This window comes from Varanus komodoensis, unplaced genomic scaffold (genome assembly GCF_004798865.1).
Source record: "Varanus komodoensis strain SLA01 unplaced genomic scaffold, ASM479886v1 scaffold30, whole genome shotgun sequence".
NCBI classification, from domain to species: Eukaryota; Metazoa; Chordata; class Lepidosauria; order Squamata; family Varanidae; genus Varanus; species Varanus komodoensis.
Genome location: NW_025335762.1, coordinates 10,202,115 through 10,222,799, shown reverse-complemented (window position 1 = coordinate 10,222,799; position 20,685 = coordinate 10,202,115). Strand labels below are relative to the sequence as shown.

Sequence of the window (20,685 nt, the reverse complement as noted above, 5' to 3'; positions counted from 1 at the left end):
AATTTCAGGCGAATTTTTGCTAAGTCCTGCCAACAAAACAAAAGCAAAAGTTAGGACTCCTTCTCCCCCGCCCAAAAATGCAGGTCTTATCGTGGGTAGAAAAAGTTCCGTTTTAAAACATTTTTAAAAACATCCTATCAATGTAAATTCAGATGCAAACCAAACTTATATTGTCTTCTTGTGGTAGGCTTGGATGGAAAGCAGGGTTACTAATTGTGGCTAAGAGATAGAGAAAGAACAACAGTCCTGCAGTGTAGACTATTATCCCTTACGTGTTATTTTGGAGTTGAGGGACACTGTTTTTCATGTACCACACTTTCATTGTAAGACACGCACACTGCAGGTTTCATGAGGGGAGAGGCAAAAAGACCGTGAGTACTTTAAAACAACTTCCCTGTGCTATTCTTTACTTAGGAACGCACTGCTTTAAAAGTTTCTGTTTTCCAAGGAAAGTCCCATATGCTGTCCTGGTAAATCATTCCGTCTCTTTCTCCACCTTCAGTGATGCATTGTTCATATTTTGTTAGTGTAACTTGCTAGAAATGTTGGAGGATATTGTTGGAAAAGTCATATACATCCTGGTAGAAAAAGATTACTTATATGTGCCTTTGTGTTATAAGGTCAAACCTGCAGTATCCCTGCTCCTTTTCCTCCAAAGGTATCAGAATTCCGAGCCAGGCTTCTGTTTAGCTGTGTTTAGACTGGAACTCTCAGGTCTGCAAGGGAAGTTAATCCCTGCCTATTCTTTTGCTAACAGCAGTGACAGCTGATAAGGCTGCCTGGTTAGTTTAATGGCAGCTCTGCAATCACCCTTATTTGCATGATCAAACTCACAGGTAAGATTCACAATAATCCCCGACTTTCCCGAATTGTTGTGTCAATCTCCTGTAGTCGACACTATTGTATTAGTCCTCTCTGCAGATCTCTCATTCTTTTGACTGTGTTCCCCTTATTTTGTCCCAACCTACCCTGCTGCTGTACACATGTGACTCAAACCTATAAAACACTCAGTATATGTTCTGGAAGTTTGTAGTTGGTTTCACCTCTACCTGACAACGTGGTGGTAAGTTTCATTTCTCTGCAGAGGGTGCCTGAGAGCTGTTTCTGGAAACTGCTGAGGTTCAGGGCACAAGGGATCTTCCCTACTGAATCCATTTATTCATTCTTGTAGCTGCTGTTGAGATGCCCTGACAATATAAAGTCCTGTGCTACACACTGTAAACACACTTTGCTACAACTGCCAGTTTTGGTTGTCAAACAGTGCATAACAGTCCAATGAAAGTCACACACATGCTGCAGAAATACAACTGATTACTTGCTGCTGTTTAACAATTTGGATTTCCAGGATAAACTCCCAGGAATAAAGCCCCCCAAACACTTCAACTTTAGTTTAGTTTCCATACTATTTGTGCTTCATGTCAATAGTGTCTACAGAGGATACAGTGACATTTAAAATCCAAGTATAAATTCTAACCATCAAGAGTTTTGTGCTATCTTCATTGACTGATTTTCAGATTTCATTAGGAATGTTGTTGTGTAGCTGAGAGATCACCTTGCACTACCATGTTTACTTACCAAGTAAACAACAAAATTAAAAGGTGCCCTTTGTTAATGGTTTTTTCTCCTATGTATTTGACCTGAAATATCTGTTTAAAAAACCCCAAACTAAAACACTAAAGCACACTTAATTGACTTGGAATGTTATATCAAGCAGAATTTTGTTGTTGGAATACTGTAAAAATATAAAGATGATTGTATATGCTTCCATTACATGGAAACTTGGACACATCAAAAACTGTATATATTCTAATAAATTTTAACAATCTAAAGAATAATGTGTGACATGCAACTAACCACTGCCCATCTTGTCCAATCTTCCGTTTCACTGACGCAAATTATTAGTTCCATTTTCAGTGGAGACACAGGTGTATTGCATGAAATTTGCACATTCTTTCACACATTCTCTTGGAATAATCACCACAAAAACCTAATTAAAACTGCCACACTTATTTTAAGCTATTTGTCAAGAATAGTTACCAAATACATAGACAAGAGGCATCCTATCCCAATTAATCCCCTTTTTTCCAGAAAACCTGAAAAGGGATTTCTAAGTTTAAAATGCTTGTTTAGCCCATAGACCCTACAGTCCACATATTTGCACAGAAACCAGTTATTAAAACAAACAATAAAACGGGGCTAAATTAGGATATGTAAAATGTAACAGAGTATATATAACTAATAATACAGTTTGAGAACTAAATATATCCACACAAAAGAAGATAAATTCAGCAATGGATTTTTCATTCTAAACACTGCCTATGTCAGAGCCTAATTCAGAAAAAAATGGCAAAAACAATCATTTTAAGACTTATTTAGATCTCTATAAGACATCCAGAAAAGAAAAGGAGAGAAAATATAAGCAGTGAATTACAAGAGACTGAATCCAGAAAATGGGAACAGCTGGAACATATGCAAGGAAACCATGTGGTTTGGAAATAGAAGCATCAGCAAAATCCATGAGAGAAAATTTTCCATAAAGTTTTCTGACATTTTCATATAAGCCACACTGGAAAGTGGGGAGAGATGTAAAATGTAAAACTTGGCAAAAGATCATTTTTCATTTAAGCAGGTGTTAAGTACTTTACCATGTCCTGTATGGCAATGCAACACAAGATAGCTGTTTTTACATTTGAAATGTTTAACATTTTTCTTGCATGCTCTATGTATAGAAGTAGCAGCTATTTGGTGCTATGGAACCCAAGGACATAAGGGCTGTGTTGGATCAGACCGAAGTCTGGTGTTCTGCTCGCACAGTTGCCTGTCAGAACTCATAAGTAGCCCCTTCCAACTTAGGTGTGCCAGCAAGCTCTATGCAGAGACCTAGTGCCTCTGATTCCTGAGGTAATGGAGAGCAGTGGTTTTCAACTGCTGGCCCTTGCCGGTCCGTGAAGAGCTGCTGCTGTGCACAACGGGGGCATCTCGCTTGCCAGGACCAGCACGGGCTGCCGATGACCTGCCTCTTCTTCGGCCGAGGAGGCTGGGCAGAGAAGAGGCGGCTCAGTCTGCCCTCTGGACGGGGCCACAAAGACAGAGCCTATCCTTTCTTCTGCTGCTGGGAAGAGAAATGCTGAGGTGGGCTTCTGCTGTGTGTGTTTTCTCAGCTCCTGTGTCTGGGGGCTTGCGGGGGGTTCATTGTATTTCAGTATTTAACATTATGCATATTAGTGTATTAAGTAACTTGGTTTGATTTTGTATTGTCCCGCTGTTAATATTGTATTTGAATTTGCTTCCAGGGGAATGGTGACTTGATGAAGCACCAGGGAATGTTGCTGTTTTGTGCCTTGTCATGTTTGGGTGATTATAAATCGCCATGAGGGTGATCGCTAGATAACTTCTCTAAAGGACAGGGGAGCATCAAGACTCTTCTCTGCAGCTCTGATTTTATCAAGATGGCCTGATAAGGTAATACTGAAATCAGTAAACAAAGTCCCCCACCCCCCAGCACTTACTCTTTCTTTTTTCTTTTCTTTTTATCTTTCTTAGTTTTATTATTTCTTTGTGCACTATGACATTCTCTTTGCCAAGGTAATTTTGTTTGCATATTTTGGTATTTAAGGTATTTTTGTTTGCATATTTTGAAGGAACTGTAAAATGGATAATCTTTTGTTGACGGAGTATTATTTGCAAAGCTGTTTAATGTCTGTGATGTAGAACTAAGCATTACAAATACTGTAAACTGACCTTGGTAAGAAAATACTAGCTGGGTGAATTTTCATGCTTAATTGTGCTTTTTGCTGAGCTTTTGCATGGCCATTCAATGCACTGCCAAGGATATATGTGTGTGTGTGTTTGGACTGGCTGTGAGTTGTTTTTTCTAAGCTAAAACCTCAGTTTTTGGGTTTTATTGTAGTGTTGGCATTTTGCGATACATAAGTGGGTTTTGGGTTGCAGTTTGGGCACTCGGTCTCTAAAATGTTCACCACCACTGATCTAGAGCATCTTCTGCTACCGGTATCTTCTGAATTCTGTAGTAATCCAGTCTGTGTGAAGATGTACTTCCATTTATCTATCATGAATCTCCCCCAAACTCCATTCAGCTTCATTTGATGACCCAGCCTTGAGAGGAAGAAAAATGTCTCCCTATCCATATTCCCCAGAACATGCATAATTGTAAATATCTCTATATCGTCTCCCTCAACTCATATTTTTCTAAGCTAAACAGTCTCAGATATTGCAGATTTTCCCCATAGAGAGGTGGCATCTGTTTAAATATTATTAGTCCATTGGAGATAGGAGACACTTAGCAAGTCAAAGACAGTAACAAAACTGTTGTTCAGTAATAACCTGTTCAAATAAGCCTTGAAACATGCCAAGGTATGTGTTGATATAGAGTTTTCCTTTAACAGATATCTTCTTTTTTTATTTTATATTTCTGTGACTGAATCCATATTTGTATTCGGGGCTAAAGCATCTCCTGGAATTTGATATTCACTGTGACCCAAGCTGCGCAGAATACCTAAAAGACAAAACCACTGGCTAACAGATGTTATCTGAGAATCAGATGTTATCTTAAAAGAACAAGTTTTTAAGGCATGATGTGTTACAACCGCATCCTGTTTTCAGTCTTTCTCAGATGTTACTGTCAAAGAAGTGGTCACCACAGGTTCCTTTGCTGACAGACTTAGCTGAAAGAGATAAGCTATCCATGTATAGAACAGTTAGGAATACACGTTATTTCATTCTATAATCAAATCTGGTCCTCACAGATTTGGATCTGATGAGTCAAGTTGGATCCCTCATGAATAGGTCAGGCAGCAGTTAACAACCTGTTTCCAGACATTCCCAGAAGCTAACCATCACTCCACACGTGTGTGACCCTGCCATATCTAACCATGGCTTGTCTATGTTCTACATTAAGATCTTAATCTGTGTGAAGCATTAGACTTTTTGCTAGGATATACGAAACTTGTTTCCACACTCGCGTGAGCAGTGAGACATTTCTGAAGCAGGACTATATGGATTGGGATAGCTGGTGACTATGTAGCCCTGGGAAAAAGGGCCACTAGGTTGCCTAAAGTGTGCATAAGCTGATTTACTTGTAGAGATATCAGTGGAGACATATTTGTAGGATTTAAACAGACTTACAATAAATCCCATCATAGTAGGGAAGACTGACCAGATGTTCAGTCTGTTGTTGAGATTATTTGTCATAGAATTATAGACTCATAGAATAGTAGAGTTGGAAGGGGCCATGAAGGCCATCGAGTCCAACCCCCTGCTGTTGCAGGACACTAAGTTACACCATCCCACTCAGATGGCTGTCCAGTTTCTTTCTGAATGTCTTTAGTGTGGGAGAGCCCACCACTTCTCTAGACAGCTGGTTCCACTATCGTATTTCCTGATATCTAGCCTGATCAAATTGATGATTCCATGTCCTACACTCTGGCATCAGCAAGAAGAGATCTTGACCTTCCTCTTTGTGACAACCTTTGAGGTACTTATGGAGGGATATCATATCCCCGCTCAGTCTTCTCTTCTCAAAGCTGAACATGCCCAGTTCTCTCAGTCTTTCCTCAGAGGGCAGTGTTTCCAAACCCTGCATCATTTTGGTTGTCCTTCTTTGGACCCTTTCTAGATTCGATTGTGCTTCTGTCTTTGGTGGGAACATCCAGTGGTGTAGGGGGTACTAGAACTTGGTTGCCTATTACTGCCAGTAATTTCTCCTGTCAGAATTCTGGAATCTCAGTTTGAGAAGAGGGAATAAAACTCGGGTTCTTGGGAAAGATCAAGCATCCAGACAATCTGAGGCTTTATTGTATTTCCCCAAGGTTCCCGCGGTACTCACAATAATGCATGCATTACTGGGCAGGCAGAGATGAACTCTGCTGCAAAGCTTCAATACCATTGCAGGGCATTTATAGGTACACAGGTACAGGGCAATTGATGACAGAATGCAGAGATTACAATAAGATTCTGAGGTCATCACATACAGAACAGATAAAGAAATGTCAGTCAATCACACAGTGACAATGAGATTACAATATTTCTAATTGCCTGTATTGACACTTTAGTTCAGTAGCTTGAACCCATCTCCAGGTCTGCTTAGACATGTAAATTCAAGCTACTGAAACTATGCATGAACTCAAGACTCTTATCTACTCTAGACATTCTGAATTAGCCAGGGCACATGGAGCCTCTGGGCTATCAAAAGATACTTCCTTGTAAACTGAATTCCAACAATGACTATTTAATCATTGTGAAGGCATACAATGTAAATTTGGACTCAATGGCCTGTCTGCTGTAGCTTACAGCTAAAGGTGAGAGAAAGGAGTGGGGGAATGCCATTTTAAACAGTGACAGCTTGGTTTTGAGAAGGAAGACAGGATTTGATCCCACAATGCAACAGCGCACAGAAGTAATGTTTTTCTGACAGGATTTATCCAAATTTTCCCAACACTCCTCATCAGACTTCTGGTAAATCCTGAAGCTGTGCTTCTTTGTCATTTTGAATCCAAAGACCCTGAATTGCTACATAACGATCTTCTCAATAAATTTTGTACAACTGCACAGTCAGGTGTACCTAACTAAACTAGGTGGTTACAATTTGGGCGATTATGATTGTATACAACCATAGTCAGCAAGAAAGGAATCCTAGTTTTAGAGAGAATATGTTGTCACCATGGATTCCATTTATTTCCTTTGTGGAAGCTCTTCAAACGTTTGATCAAATTCCAACCAAGTACAGTTACCTCTATTTTTTTCTTATAAATTCTCATACACACTGTTGTTTGTTGTATTTTCATTAGGGTGCTTTTACTTCACCTGTTTCACTCAAGCAATTTCACATGAGTAATCAGACATAGCCTAAAAATGATAGTCCCTTGCTTGCTTGCTTGATCTTGTTGCCTTCTGTTTGTTTGATTTCATTTCAAAATAAAATAAACTTTCATGGAATGAAAATAAGTTCATGCACAGTGCAATCCTATGCATGTTTAGACAGAAAAAAGTTCTACTGTTACCTGAGTGATCGGCTGCAGCATGATGGAAGTTGTAGGGATTTTCCTGTTTAAACATGCATGGGATTACACCCCAAGTCAAAGTCTGTTGTTCTAAAATGGAAGCAGGATCAGGAGTTTTCACCTTGGCCACAAATAATAATATTAGTTGCGGTAAAGAAGCTATCAATAGCTGTAAATCATCTGCTAATGTCAAGTTTTTCCAGTAGCCCAAAAATACAAACTTAGAATTCTATAGAATAACATACTGGGGGAGTAAACCTTATTGCAATTCTTCTTAGGTACTTTAAATCAATTCATGTGGGTTTGGGGCAGGCAATGTTGTAGTTGCCAAGAGGCTACAAGCAAAGCTAGTAAACAGTTTAAGAGACTATTTGCATCTCAGGGCCAAATGAGGCATGACAGCAATTGCAAAGATGCAATTAACCTGCATTGGTTTTTACCATGCAAATAGCAGCTACCTCAGCAGACTTAGGACCATGGTGGTGGAAACTGGGGGGTACTCCTCTCCTCCCTGCTCTAGTTCTGACAAGAACTGTATCTCCCAATGCATTGCTTGCCATATGCATTTCAATATTTGCATTCCTTACTGATAAACAAATCCTACTTGTTGTAGCAAAGCCTAAACTAAAGCATGCTTACAGGTCATACTCCACTGAAGTGAAGGCTGCAATGCTGAATCTTCCATCAGATTGGAAAGGATCCTAATTTCACTTAGGCACGTTCAACTCAGTCGTGTCCCTTTTTAATGTCAGAGTGGCATTAATTGTGTAAAAAAATTGCCCCTCTGAAGCCACCACTAGCATTTCGATGGACATCTCCATTAGTGTCAAAGGAGGCTTCTCTTGAAATGCAAGTAGAAGCTTATGAGAAGTGATTTTTCTGGGAGCTGTGGCAGGGTGGAATAGAATTAAAACTTGTTCTCCACACCCCCTTCCCTAGTTCTGAGGCTGCTCAGGTGTCCTATAGCAGCTACTTATGTAAGAAATGTCATGCACCTTCATTTTAGGCATGTATCACATCTCCTCTAGTTAGAGTTAGGTTTAGGGTTAGGGTTAGGGTTAGCCTTGAAGCCAAGATGCTGATTTCCAGAAACAACATTCAGGAAAAGCTCTCTCATGTGCACTGTGGAAGCCGGAGGCACTTGATGCAGGACGTGACTCCCAGGGGGTCACCTCCAGCTGCATTGTTCCAAGAAAGGGACAAATTTCAGAGTACCACTCCAGAGTCATACCCTTCCTTCCCAGCCTTCTCTCCCATTACTTGAAAAGAAACTATCTTACTAATAGTGATGTCTATTTTCAGCTGAGACAATTGTCACATTTTTAATGTGGTAGAAGTGGTCTGGATGCTTCTTTGCTGCATCTGGAGGTGTTTGGTTTCTGAGGCATTTTTGATACAGCAAAATATATGTTCATTCCACACCTTCAAGACCTCAGCCTGAGAGGTTTTCACACGTTATTGTTGTCAACCCGCAAGTACAGGATGTTTCAAAAAGTGGAGGAAACAATATTCAAAACCTCAATGTCTGAGCACCCACACCTTTTAAGTTCTTTTACTAATTTTTAGACACCTGATTGGTTCAGGCAGCTCCCACATGACTGTCAAGAGCAGCTTTAAAAGATCGGTGGAGAGGTGCCAATGTGTGCATTGAACAGCTGAGCTACAATGGCTGCACTGCTCATCTTGTACCTGAACTTTGCTGTGGGGGCAGGTAAGATGCAAGGACTCCAGTATTAATTTCTGTTCCTTCCAGGCAAAAACTTCCTAGCCAAACTCTTTCCATTACGCCTTCTAACAATTACACAGATGATATAGGCCAACTAGTAGGGCAACACAAGAGGGCCATTCACATGAAAGTGTGGAGGAGAAAGATTTCTGCAGACCACTGGGAGCCTCCAGGTCTGCATGGAAAATCGCTCATTGAAAGTAAAATAGGGGTTCTAGTTCAGGTGTGTTCAGCTGATGATCACAAGGAAACCTGGCAGTTTGAGGGCATCACCAAGGAGTGCGCAGAGTGCCTTATCACTTGCCAAAATTCAAGGTGGGCAGGCAACAGGAGCTGCGGGCAAAGAGCTGTCTCATCCAGGGGGTTCAGATGCCACAGAGGTCGTGAGGGCCCCTGTGCCTTTATTTCAGCAAGTGTGGTAGGTTAGATGGCTTCCAGACCTAGAGGGCTACCCGTTACTCTGCCTCTAGAGCAGTGGAAGCAAGCTCTGTTTTATTCCACTAGTGATGATGGTGCAAGTTATAAGTTGGTTTAATATGCAAAAATGCACATGCTCAAAGGGTTTTTTTTAAAGGGGGCAAGAAAGAAGGAGAGGCAAATGGGCAGACTGAATGCTACACAACTGCATTGTGGGGGAGTGGTTAAGAATGCTGGTTTAGTATTTAGCAATGTAAGACCAGAAGAAGAGGTAGGTTAACAGAAAGAAGAAGATTAAACAGGAATATACTGATGGAGTGGGGAAGGGCAGGCAGGGCAGGGCAAATGAACAGGCAGCTTTGGGGGCTGGAGTTCAGACACAGAAAGCTTTTCTTCCAAACCCGGGTGATTTCTATGCACCACACAGTTTGTCTGTTGCCCTTCTGTTCAACAGTCTTGGCTACGTCTGAAGTGGGTCCTCCTAAGCCATGTCAGCAAGGTCCAGCATTCTGGTGCAGGGATGCGGCTACAGCTGTTGCGTGTCACAAGGAGAAATACTGCTTGGCCGGCGAGTGGAACACTTTGGTAAGGGCCAGACTCACATCCATGTCCACCCTTGAGAGTAGCTTGCGCGCGTGTGCGCGCGCGCGCGCGCGCGCTCTCTCTCTCTCTCTCTCTCTCTCTCTCTCTCTCTCTCTCTCTCTCTCTCTCTCTCTCTCTCCCCCCCCCCCCCCCACAACCCCACCATAATATTCTTTCATCCACATATACAGTCAGCATATGGCATACAGGCACAATGCTCCTAAAAGCTAGAGAGTTTAGCAAAAGAACCTGGATATATTATTGCAAAGGATGGAAACAATATCCTAGCAGGAGGCATCTTCTTAATGACAAGATCTCTATAGCTGGCATCTGAAATCAGCTATGTGCTCCTGTTGAAACACTAGGCCTGACCAGTACGAAAACCACCAAGAGCCATTTTAAGCCACATCTTCTTCAATGCTTTTTTTAGTGCTTCAGGTCCTAGGATGCTGTCTGCACCTGTTCCCTTGTATATCCCTGGGTAAGAGAGTAAGACACTGCATCTAAAATAAAGGTTGGGAAGTCAAGGAGAGACCAGAGTAGCAGGGCCAGCCCTACCATGAGGCAGAGGTGGCAGTGGCCTTGGGCAGCAGATTCTGAGAAGGGGCAGCAAAGGCTCAGCAGAGATAGTTGTGGACCTTGCAGCCGCTGTCTTTTCGGTGTGGTGGAAGATGGTGCCGCTGTCCAGCGCCCCAGGAAGACTCAGTGGCCAGCATTGAACTGAGGGGGGAGCATTCTCACTCCTCAGCTCAGGCCACCAAATGTCTCGGTCCAGTCCTGCAGAGGGACCAAGTGCCACAGACTCGCTGTCAGCCATAGCCCTGCTAGTATGCTTAATGACAATTAAAGCCAGCCCTTTCGTTCAAGCATCCTTGTAGAGTTTGATGCCATTGCTCATCTTTGCCTCAGCAGGAGGGACTCATAGAGGGGGAAGCCGAAGCCCTTGCTCCGCTTTTTAAGTGCACCATATGCAAGAAGATTGTCAAGAAACTCAGGGATCTGGCTGGAGATGACCCAGATGATGTGAGTTGCATGTGGATGATCTTGGGATCGGTTTGCCTGAGTGTGGGTGCATGGGGGGTAGGGGGTGTCTTGTAGGAGAGCTCCTGGCCTAGGACAGCAAAATGTATTAGAAATCAGTCGTATACTCTGAGAAGAAGAGCAGGTGTGTTCATTGCTAAAGTGAAGCAGGATTGTTCCTGTGAGACGCTTGGAAGCCACAATTAGGCTCCTACGGGCCTTTTGAAGTGAGAGTAGGCCCACCTGCATGGATGTCGCACACCCCGTGCCAAGGGTGCCAAAGCACTTTCAGCCTTTTGGGGGCTGCATTCCAGGGGTGGGTGGGTGAATAGACAAAGAGGAATTTGACAGACTATATTTCAACAGCATCATCTTCTAATAAAATACTTTTCTGTTATTAAACCTGAGAAGTGACATTTCTGCCTCTTGGCCCTGGATAAATAGGAATGTTCAAAAACTAGCGCTTGTCTGGTAAGTGGAGAAAGCAGGTTGGGTTGCTGAAAGCAGGGCAGAGTAATCTGGAGAATCCCAGAGGGATTGATGTGCGGGTGCAGGAGAATGCAGGAGAATCCGATTTTCCCCTCGGCCTGCAATTGTGCATCCCTGTCCGACATTCTAAGAGCTCAGAGATTTTTCTTTTAGTGAATCGTTTTATGTCGTCTGTGAGTCTGTTCCTTGCATAGCACATGCTGTGTTGAGATTTTTGCTTCCCAAACAAAAAAAGGGAGGGGCCATAGACAAAAGGGAACAGTACCGGATATATTAAAGTCCCTATCTCATTCCGTGGCTTCTCTTACAGGAAAAAGTTGACCGAGCAATAAAAACCCTGTGTAAGGTCCTCGGCAAGTTCCTGCAGGGGCTCTGCAAAAGGTTTCTGAGACTGTACAAGGCAAAGCTGGTGATGGATCTGCAGAATGGCATGGAGACAGATGAGATCTGTGTCGATCTCAAGATATGCAGGCCTGGCATACAGGCACTACCAGGTGAGAGCGAGGGGGCTCCTGGTCTCTTAAGAGGCAGTTTGGGGAGAAGGAAACCAAGCCCCTGCAACCTAATATTCTGCACCTTCCTTTGGGAGAAAGTTCTGTTGAGTTCCCCGGGACCTGCTTGCAAATGAGCATGCCAAAGAACTGCCCTGTCAGGAACTGGGGCGGCAGGCCATGAAGGACATTTCTCTCCTCGCCAGTCGCTCCACACATGGATGAGTTTTCCGCCTGATTGGCAAGGAAGCTCCAAATACAGAGCCAAATTTCCCTTTCCAAGTCTTCTGCACCCAGCGCCTAAGGTGGGACTTTAGCAAGCTTGCTCTTTTTTCCTCCTCAGACCCAAAGCCACTGCAATGGCTTACCTTAAGTTCATAAATGGAAAAAGAGTGAGTCCCAGTATTTTTTTACTTTGCTTAAATGAAGCAAGTATCCAGGGAGACTGGCTGAATACACAGTATGAGTCAGTTTCTGTGAGAACCATCTGTGGTTGAATTTAAAAAAATAGTTTTGCACTTAGAAGGGAGTTGCAGGGATGGGTTTAGCCAGAGTGTATTTTTCCTGTGGTGAAAATTGCCATCCAATGGAGCAGGCTGGACTATGGATGGAATTCTTCATGTTGGAGACACAGCCAAATATCTGAGTGGTTTAAGACAAAGCCAGATATCTCAGCATTAGGGGATTAAGTCAATCAGGTTCCATCCAATTTGCTTGGTTAACTTTATTCCTATGCGAGCTGAAATTCTGTCTCAGGCATCAGCTCTATTGTGCACATATGAGAAGAGACAGAGTGTTTCATACGCTGATCTTAATGATCCATGTTTTGTTCTCTATACCAGGTCTGCCTCACTATTAAACCTCAACAGAGTGAAAACTGGCCCAGGTTCCTTTGGATGCGTGCTGTCTGTTCTTCTGCAAAGCTTAAAGCATTTCCATTTCCGGGCTGCAGCGTTTGCTGTTTTCTTTGAACGACGAAGCAATGCAAGTTTCTGTTACCTTAAATAAAGTGCAGCAGTGAGCTTGTCTCACTTACTTTGTGCACATTTACTTACTTAGCCGTTGTCCAAGGCTGGTTTCATTCTGGCTCTGCTATTTGACTGAATGATGTTTAATTTGATGTACATACTGTCAGATTAAGCATTGCTTCAGCTGTCGTAGGAACTCTGCCTTCTGCTGGGTCAGACTCTCTCCAGCTAGGCCAGTACTGCTTTCTTTGGTTGGCTGCAGCTCTCTGGTAGAAGTCTGCCATTCATCCTGGCAATAGCAGGAATACTACTAGAAGGGATGGAGGACTAGCCAGGACCCTCAGTGCTTTACATCAGGTTGGACTTTGCAATACCCAGCCTGATCCTGTCACTGAAGCAGCTCTGCGGTACCTCAGACAGAAGGCCTTCCCATTTCCTATTACTTATTTCTTCCAGTTGGAGATGTCATTGATTGGATTGTACCTGGAAGCTTCTTCATGCAAAACATGTGCTCTACCCACCGTCCATCAGTTGCCTTTATTTCTTCATCCCTACTTTAAGTAGGTTGCTTATTTAAAAAAAAACACAGTGCCTACTGTACTTTCCATTTGTCCATTAATTTATAGGCACATTAATTTTCTTGGCAACATCCTAAGTTCTGGCCAGTCAATGCAAATGTGCCCAATCCCTACCATCCTCAGCTCTTGGGGAAAAAGTCTGAGTCTCTGGTTCACACATAATGATACCCATGGTTTATTTAAACCCTGGTTGGCTTTCCTATCTAGGGTCCTTTTGGCAAACACTTGAGCAAACTGCAGTTTGTTTCTTCTGTCCGTGGATTGCTTGTTTCCGTCTCATGTCCCCTCCTGCTCTCCCTGTATTCCAACTCCCACTGCAGTTCTATAGTTTGACATGTAGTGCATAGGGGCTTTCTCACCATTCATGCCCAATGCCGCTCTAGACTGCTGAAACAATCCCTGAACAACTCACGGTTCTGGATTCATACGTCATAAACCCATGGGTTAGACAACCTAGAGTTCACAAACAACAACAAATCATGAGTTCTCTTTCTAGGTCATTTGCTAACAAGTCATGATTCGTTAGCATGACATCCCAGAATTCAGCAACTAATGAGGTTAGCATGATGTGCAAACCAGGTCAGTCGAGACACTCAGTCCTGTCCTGCCACTTTAGAACTGTTGTGCCTGACTTCACGCATGGTTTTGCGCTCATCTCATTGTCATTGTCCAAGCGTTATTATTTCTCACTAGGTCTTTTATTGCTGGAACACTAGCAGGGCACTGTACTCCTAGTATTAGTTGCCATCACCACACTCTACCAGTTTCCTCCCAGTTCTTCAGTCTTCCTTCTCATCACCATGTGTGATGATGTAACACAAAGATTTGTAGTCAATATTTCCAGCCACATCAATGGGAGCTACAGCAAACATCTGGTCCACCTAGAGGAGAAGCAACAGAAAGAAGAATGTGGTATTGTGCTTAACAGATTGAAGCTGACAACACTCCAGGGCTCTGGAATAGGAGATTTGGGGGTTCCTGCCACTATCAAAACCTTACCCTTTGCTTAAAAGTATCTCAGCCTTAAAGTTAAGTAAGCTCAGAGCTTTAAAAAATCTTATGGACAAAACTTCATTAAAGTGTCTGTTATGGGCTCTAAAACAAGGGTGGAGTATCTCAGTCACAGGGTCAAATCCAGCCTGCCTGAACTCCCTCTAGAAATTCCCAGCCTTTCACACAACCACAGATGGTTTGGTGGTTTTCTGGCATTTGTTTCCTCATTCTAAAAGGATGAAATGTGCCTCCTTAGCTGCTGGCAGAAAGAGCTTTAAGCTAAAATACGTTGGCACCTTTGGTACTTTGGCCCCACCCCATGTGACTTCGGCCCCACTTTGCCCCCAAGACCCTTTTTGAAATGGAATTTGGCCCTTCACCTGAAAGAGGTTCAACACCCCAATCTAAAAAATACTAAATGATTCATGAGTGCTGGTTGAGTTAAGCTATGATTATTTATCTGTTTATCTAATCCATCTATCAGCAAGATGGCTTGGATTTGGCATTTGGCATGGTTTTGGTAGATGGCTTTATGGCCAAACACAATGATACATTAAGGAAAGCCTACTTTTAATTAAAGTGTCTACATTTTAATTGAAAATAATGGCTACAAGCATCCCCATCCTCCATCTTTGCAATCAGGATAAAGACTGTGATACAAAGCAGGGCAGGTTAACTTTGTCTTAAGGTTGGTTCTTAAGGTATAGCTGTCCTGGCTTGTAGCCATCAGTGGCCTTATCCACTAGGAATGTGTCTAATCCTCCTTTAAAGCCATCCAAATTGGTGGCCATCATGATCACTTCCAGGAGTGAATTCCAAAAGTTAATGACATGCTGTGTGAAGGAAAACATTCCAGCCAGTCTGGCACACCAAGAATTGTCTCACCTCCTCAGGAGAGAACTTGTCTGCCTGAGTCATCAGGAGTTGTTTAAACCTGGAGATCAAATTTTACAAACAGAGTCAGTGTTGTTCAAATACACCACCCAGACCTCTGATCTGGGCTCTGTTAGACAAACCAAACTGCAGCGACTATGGAAAGGAGTAAAACCCAGGCAGTGGACAGTGGAGTCTAAACGTACTCATCTTTGTTCACAAAGCCAGTTGCATTTGGGTCAAACAACTTGAAGGCAGCAAGGATGGATTCCTCTGGGTCGGTGCCTATAGAAAAAGAGTTGCTTAGCAGAGAGCAGTAACCCTTGAGGTCCTTAGTTGCAGAAACATCTCCTTACCATTCAGTTTTTCCCCAAACAATGTAAGGAAGACAGTGAAGTTAATTGGCCCCTTCCCTTCTTTCAGCATGTCTTCCAGCTCCTCATCCTTGACATTCATTTTCCCTGTAGAGAGAAAGGAAGATCCCAATAAGTCCATTTCTAGCTGAATGCCTCTCTTTGTATTTTCTGCCAAATTCAGCTCAAGAACCGCTCTATCACCAAAGATCCTGTTGTCTTTCCACAAAGCTGAAGGCCAACCCTCCTTTTCCTTCTCCTCTTCCTCCAGGGGAGCATCATACAAAAGGAGGAGATACCCCACAGCACAAAAAAGATGCATCAGGAGAGCTGCACAAAAGGTACATCTACAAATGTATAGGCATAGATGCAAATTTGGAGCAAATGACTACAGCACGAACACCTGACCAAAGCGGTGAGTGCTGCATACAGGTGCCTGCCTAGCTGGCTGTGTGAGGGCTTAGCTGTCCGTAGAGTGTTCAGCCTCATTCACTCCTGCATGCCCCAATCATGATGGGTGAACATGCAGCATCTGGGCTGGTTGAGGCTCTCTTGATTCTTCCTCAGAGCTCATTTTACCTTCTGTGCATTGTCAAATGTGAGCATCTGGAGGGGAGAGTTCCCATTGGGAAAAAGGGCATGCTGAAAAGCATCCTTTTATTCATTTCATTTCTGTACTGCCCAATAGCCAATAGAGGTGCACCTGGCACTGAGTTTATATTCGTTTTGGTGCCAGATTAAAATCTTTTTATTTAATTTCTATTTTTAAAAAAATAGTATTTTAATCATTTTGAACAGTCACTTTGATTTTGTCTTTTATGTAAACTTTTATTGAATTATGTTATTTATAAATGTGAACTTACTGTATTTCAGTTTTATGTACTGTGAGCCGTCCTGAGATGCCAAGGCATAAGGGACAGTGTACAAAAGTTTTAAATAATAATAAATAAATAATAGCCAAGACCCTTTCAGCAGTTAACAAAAGTTAAAAACACACTAGCAAGAAAGAAAGAAAAAATAATATAAGACAATAAAAGCACAGCAATTGCAAACAAATCAGCACGGCAGCAGTACAAGATAAAATGCAATATTAAAACTGAAGTTTAAAAGTTAATTGTTAAAATACCGGGAAAATAAAAAAGTTTTCACCAGAGTGCAGAGTGCAGTTGCATGACAACTGGCAACTTACCAAGTTGAGCATATGTCTCTTTCAAATCTGATTTGCTGATAATGCCATCCCGATTCTGGTCAATGCAGCTGAATGCCTTGGGGAAAGATGCATTAACATAATCCTGTTGCTCTCCCTTGACTTTAATTTTTGAGTGCTACTATAATAAGAACATGAACAGTCATTACAAATATTTCCCCCCTCCTATCCCAGCCTTGCTGTTATCTTTCAAGTGACTGTGACATACATACCAGGATTTGAGGGGTGGGAGTGGGGGCATTTCCTGCATCTGAAAGTTAAACCTGCATTGGATGTTTGTTTAAAAATTAGTTTTCTTATTTCTACTTTTCATTAGTATTATCTACAAGTGGCACTTCCTGGATAATAGGTAGGAGTGAACAAAAATACGAAGAAAGGGACATAGAAATATCCTACACACATAGCTAGGTCAGAACTGGTTCAGTGCAGGGTCACAAGAATGCTGGCAGGATTGGGAGGGATGACATATGAGGAGAGATTGAGGGAACTGGGTCTTTTCAGCCTGGAGAAAAGGAGACTCTGAGGGGATCTTTTAACGACCTATATGTGTGTGAGGGGATGTCATGGGACATGCCTGTTGAGCTGCTTGTGCTGAGCTGCTTGCCAAGTGGAGTGGAGGCAGATGCTTCTCCGTTTTGCCACCAAGCCCAGCAGCGACAGGGGAAGTGTCCCCTCCATCCTGTTCCCCACCCTTGCTTGCAACAGTGCCTGATTGTTACAACAGGTGAGGTTGGTGTGTTTCCTTCTGGGGAGGCCTAGCCAAGGTGCCCCTTCTGCACACCCACTGAGTCATGGGGAATCCACTTTTACCAAATACGTACATGAGATACAAGTTGGACACAAGCTGAATTAATTCCTTTGGATTAACAAGAAGGACATATTTGCTAAGAGAGCTAGTTGGGTGCAGTAGTTAAGAGCATGGGGCTGGGACTCGGGAGATCTAGATTCAAGTTCCCACTCAGCTGTGGAGCTCCTGGGAGATTTTTGGCCAGTTACTGACTCTTAGCTTAAGCTACCTCGCAGGAGTGCGATGATGATAAGATGGAAGAGATGAGGACCCTGTAAGCTTTAAATTCCCTCAAGAGGAAAAATGGTGCAACATAAATATAATGAGTTTTTTTTAATTGTCCACAGCATCAGATTCCCTCACTTCCTTGAATTCCTGGATCTGTGACTGCTCGAACATGGAGAAGACATTAGAGGATCCCCTCTGGGCACGCTTGGCAGCAGCTTTGCTTCGGGTCCCAGCTTTTCTGCTGGCCTGAAAGAAAAGGAGTCAATTAGAACACCTGGGATCCTGCTGGCCTCTTAAGCTTAACAAGGATCCCAAAGTTTTGACTGGGTGAAGGATGAAAGGGACAGTGTATCTTCTGTCTGTGCATCTGTTCAAGAAATATGACATGCGTGCAGAGAAACCTCATGCATGGTTACTGCGTTCAGTGGAGCTTACTCCCGAGTAAGCATATTAAGAATTGCAGCCAAATGCTGTATTGCATGACTTCTTACTTATGGGGGATTACAATTCAGGAGACATACATTTGAATAAGTACACACAGGATTATGTGGCCAACCTGGATGGTGGATACTTAACATTATGAGGGGTCAGAACTGCTGGCCCAGACAAATAAGGCTTTTTTCAGTCACCTGCTCTGGATTCTGTACATTTTCTTTGGCATTGCCTATTTTGTGCCTGAATCTCAGCAACAGAACAGTTGCTTAATGAAAACACAGGAACACACTTCGGAATGTTTTGTAAGCTGCCTAGGAAGGCCTCGGCAATTATAGACTACCTATAAATACACGAATGAATAAATAACTGTTTAATAAGCATTTCCTCTCACAAATGATTTGACCAGGCAAATTACAGAATTGCTGCAATTCATGCTCTTTTATACTTCCATGCATTCATATTTAATTGGAAATTATCCCAATGCGTTCAAGGGGGCTTTCTCCCTGTTACTGTGTTTAGAGCTGCAGCCTTAACAGCAATTACTGTCTGCATGGGTGGGATCTAGAGAGGAGCAGAATTGGAAGAGGAGCCGTGCATTTGCCTTTGTGTCTGAGGGCAAGAATATAAACCCATCTGTATAGAGTCCGGAACCACCTGGGCCACTCAGAGAATTCACAGAGAGAGCTGAAACCTGCAAAACTTGGAAGCAAAACTGTCTGTGCAGATTGAATTTTAAAAAAGCATCTCTCACCCCAGTATCTCGGCAATAGACATAACAGAACAAAATCAAGGCTATGCACCAGAAAATGATCGAGTGCTTAGTAAATGCAATGGAAGAAGAACAAGAAAAAGAAGAGGAAGAAGAGCAAAAATCATATCACATATGCAAGACACTAATATGTCAGGCAGAACAAAGAGAACATGACATTCAAGCTGACTGTTGTCTTGTTGCAGCTTCCCCTACTATTCCAAAGGTGCATTGCTCTGGAGAAATGCAACTAGTCCCAGTTTTCACTTGGATATTAAATCTGCACAGCCACCCACTGGGTAAGTATCGTTCCCCAGTCTTGTCTTGTCTTGTCTGCATGCAGAAAAAGATCATTGCTTGCCTTTTTTTATCCTATAGAGCACTTAAACAGGGATGCATGTTTGCTGCGGTTCTGGAAGAGAGACAGTGTTTCAGTTTTCAGGCAGAACTGTCCCAAAAGCCTTCCGGTGCCAGGCTTTGCAGAAGCAGCAACGGACTGGGTACTCACCATCTTTGGTGTCCTCCTGAAGAACCAAGAAGGTCTGGCTGGTGTCACGCACAGGCTCCTCAGACTATATCGGGCGGCTTATCGCTTGGGGAGCCAAATCAGGAGCTCAGCAGCAGGAGAGAACCAAACTTGGCAGCAGCCGGCTTAGATAATTGATAAGGCTGAGCACTCTGTAGTCACGTGCTCCGTTCTAAACAGGTCTTTCCACTTTGCTTCTCTGTGCAGCAATGTTATCGTCACTTTTTAGGCCTGTATCTAAATGAGGCCTTTGTGTGCATGAACTGTGCATGTAAGTCTGGTTTTTGTTACCTTTGCTTGCTTCCTTGCCATTTTTCATGAGAAAATGTTCCAGCAGTCAAGTCCTAAATTTAAGCACATCCGTGTCTGTTGAAATCCATGGCTAAAGACACTACGTAGGAAGGGACTCTTGTACATTTTGGGGCATGCTCTTATTAATAGCTTAGAATGCTGATTTCAGTTCACTGGGGATTAAAACCCAGAGTTCCTATGTAAAATTTCAAGTCCATATTCCTTATTTTTAAACACAAACACACTTGCCTGCTTTCTTCCTGTGTTCTGGTTGCTCATGCACATCTATAAAACTATCTTTTAAAGGGTCAGGCCACGTGCCCATCTAGCTTGGTATTATCTACTGAGGCTCTCAGTGTCTGTCTCATCACCTCCTACCCAATCCGTTCAGCTGCAGATGCCAAGGACTGAAAACACGTTTGGCATGGCAAAGGTGAAGTCCACCACCAAGCTGTGCAGCAGGATGTCCTGCTGCTGAGGCACTCCGTGCCCATTTGAATCCAGCTTATAATGCCATAGGATTTCGCCTGTTGTGCTTTACCAAAGCACCTGCTCTTCTGTACAACAAATCATTTTCTCTTTTTATGCAGTTCCTGCAATCAGTTCCATGGACTGCAGGGTGCCCATAGATGACAGCCCTCTCTCCGAAGTCGTCTTTTCTTTTGGCATTCTACAATCTTCAGGTATATTTGGACTTTGCCCACGCTGGCTAGAGCTGATGGGAGTCATGGTTGGAAATGTCGGGAGTTGAGGGTACCAGCTTGGGGAAGACTGCATATGAAAGGCTACCTAGTCCAAGCCCATCTTAAAGGCCTTGAAGTTGCCCATCAGCAGTTAGTGCCTGGACAGGTAATTGAGCAAGCCCCCAGGCCACTGGCTGTCAGTCTTCCTCAGTAAGGTGGGATCTGTATTATTTATCTGTTGAAATTTGTATATAAATAAGCAGATACAGAT

The 20,685-nt window shown here is 42.9% G+C and overlaps 2 protein-coding genes across 5 annotated transcripts; one reads left to right on the top strand and one right to left on the bottom strand.

Annotated features, from left to right (window-relative positions):
* Positions 1 to 134: 134 nt before the first annotated feature.
* Positions 135 to 12,901, top strand: LOC123027004 (antimicrobial peptide NK-lysin-like). 4 transcript variants are annotated; one of them, XR_006415439.1, is made up of 5 exons: positions 135 to 3,462; positions 8,586 to 9,747; positions 10,657 to 10,767; positions 11,564 to 11,747; positions 12,587 to 12,901. XR_006415439.1 is itself a non-coding variant. In XM_044437316.1 (5 exons), the coding sequence occupies exons 2-5, from the start codon at positions 8,685 to 8,687 to the stop codon at positions 11,879 to 11,881; spliced, it is 609 nt and encodes a 202-aa protein (XP_044293251.1). In that variant the 5' UTR covers positions 135 to 3,462; positions 8,586 to 8,684; the 3' UTR covers positions 11,882 to 12,901. The 4 variants fall into 4 exon arrangements, 2 of the variants coding, with proteins under 2 accessions (XP_044293251.1, XP_044293252.1); XM_044437316.1 differs by having other exon boundaries at positions 8,586 to 8,730; positions 9,617 to 9,747; positions 10,654 to 10,767; positions 11,564 to 12,901; XR_006415438.1 differs by having other exon boundaries at positions 11,564 to 12,901.
* A 1,065-nt stretch (positions 12,902 to 13,966) lies between these two features.
* On the bottom strand, positions 13,967 to 19,556 carry MYL7 (myosin light chain 7). The gene is made up of 7 exons (XM_044437319.1): positions 19,423 to 19,556; positions 17,867 to 17,977; positions 16,699 to 16,774; positions 15,513 to 15,617; positions 15,363 to 15,441; positions 15,169 to 15,217; positions 13,967 to 14,171 (listed from the first exon to the last, which is right to left on the bottom strand). The coding sequence occupies exons 1-7, from the start codon at positions 19,423 to 19,425 to the stop codon at positions 14,070 to 14,072; spliced, it is 525 nt and encodes a 174-aa protein (XP_044293254.1). The 5' UTR covers positions 19,426 to 19,556; the 3' UTR covers positions 13,967 to 14,069.
* Positions 19,557 to 20,685: the final 1,129 nt, after the last annotated feature.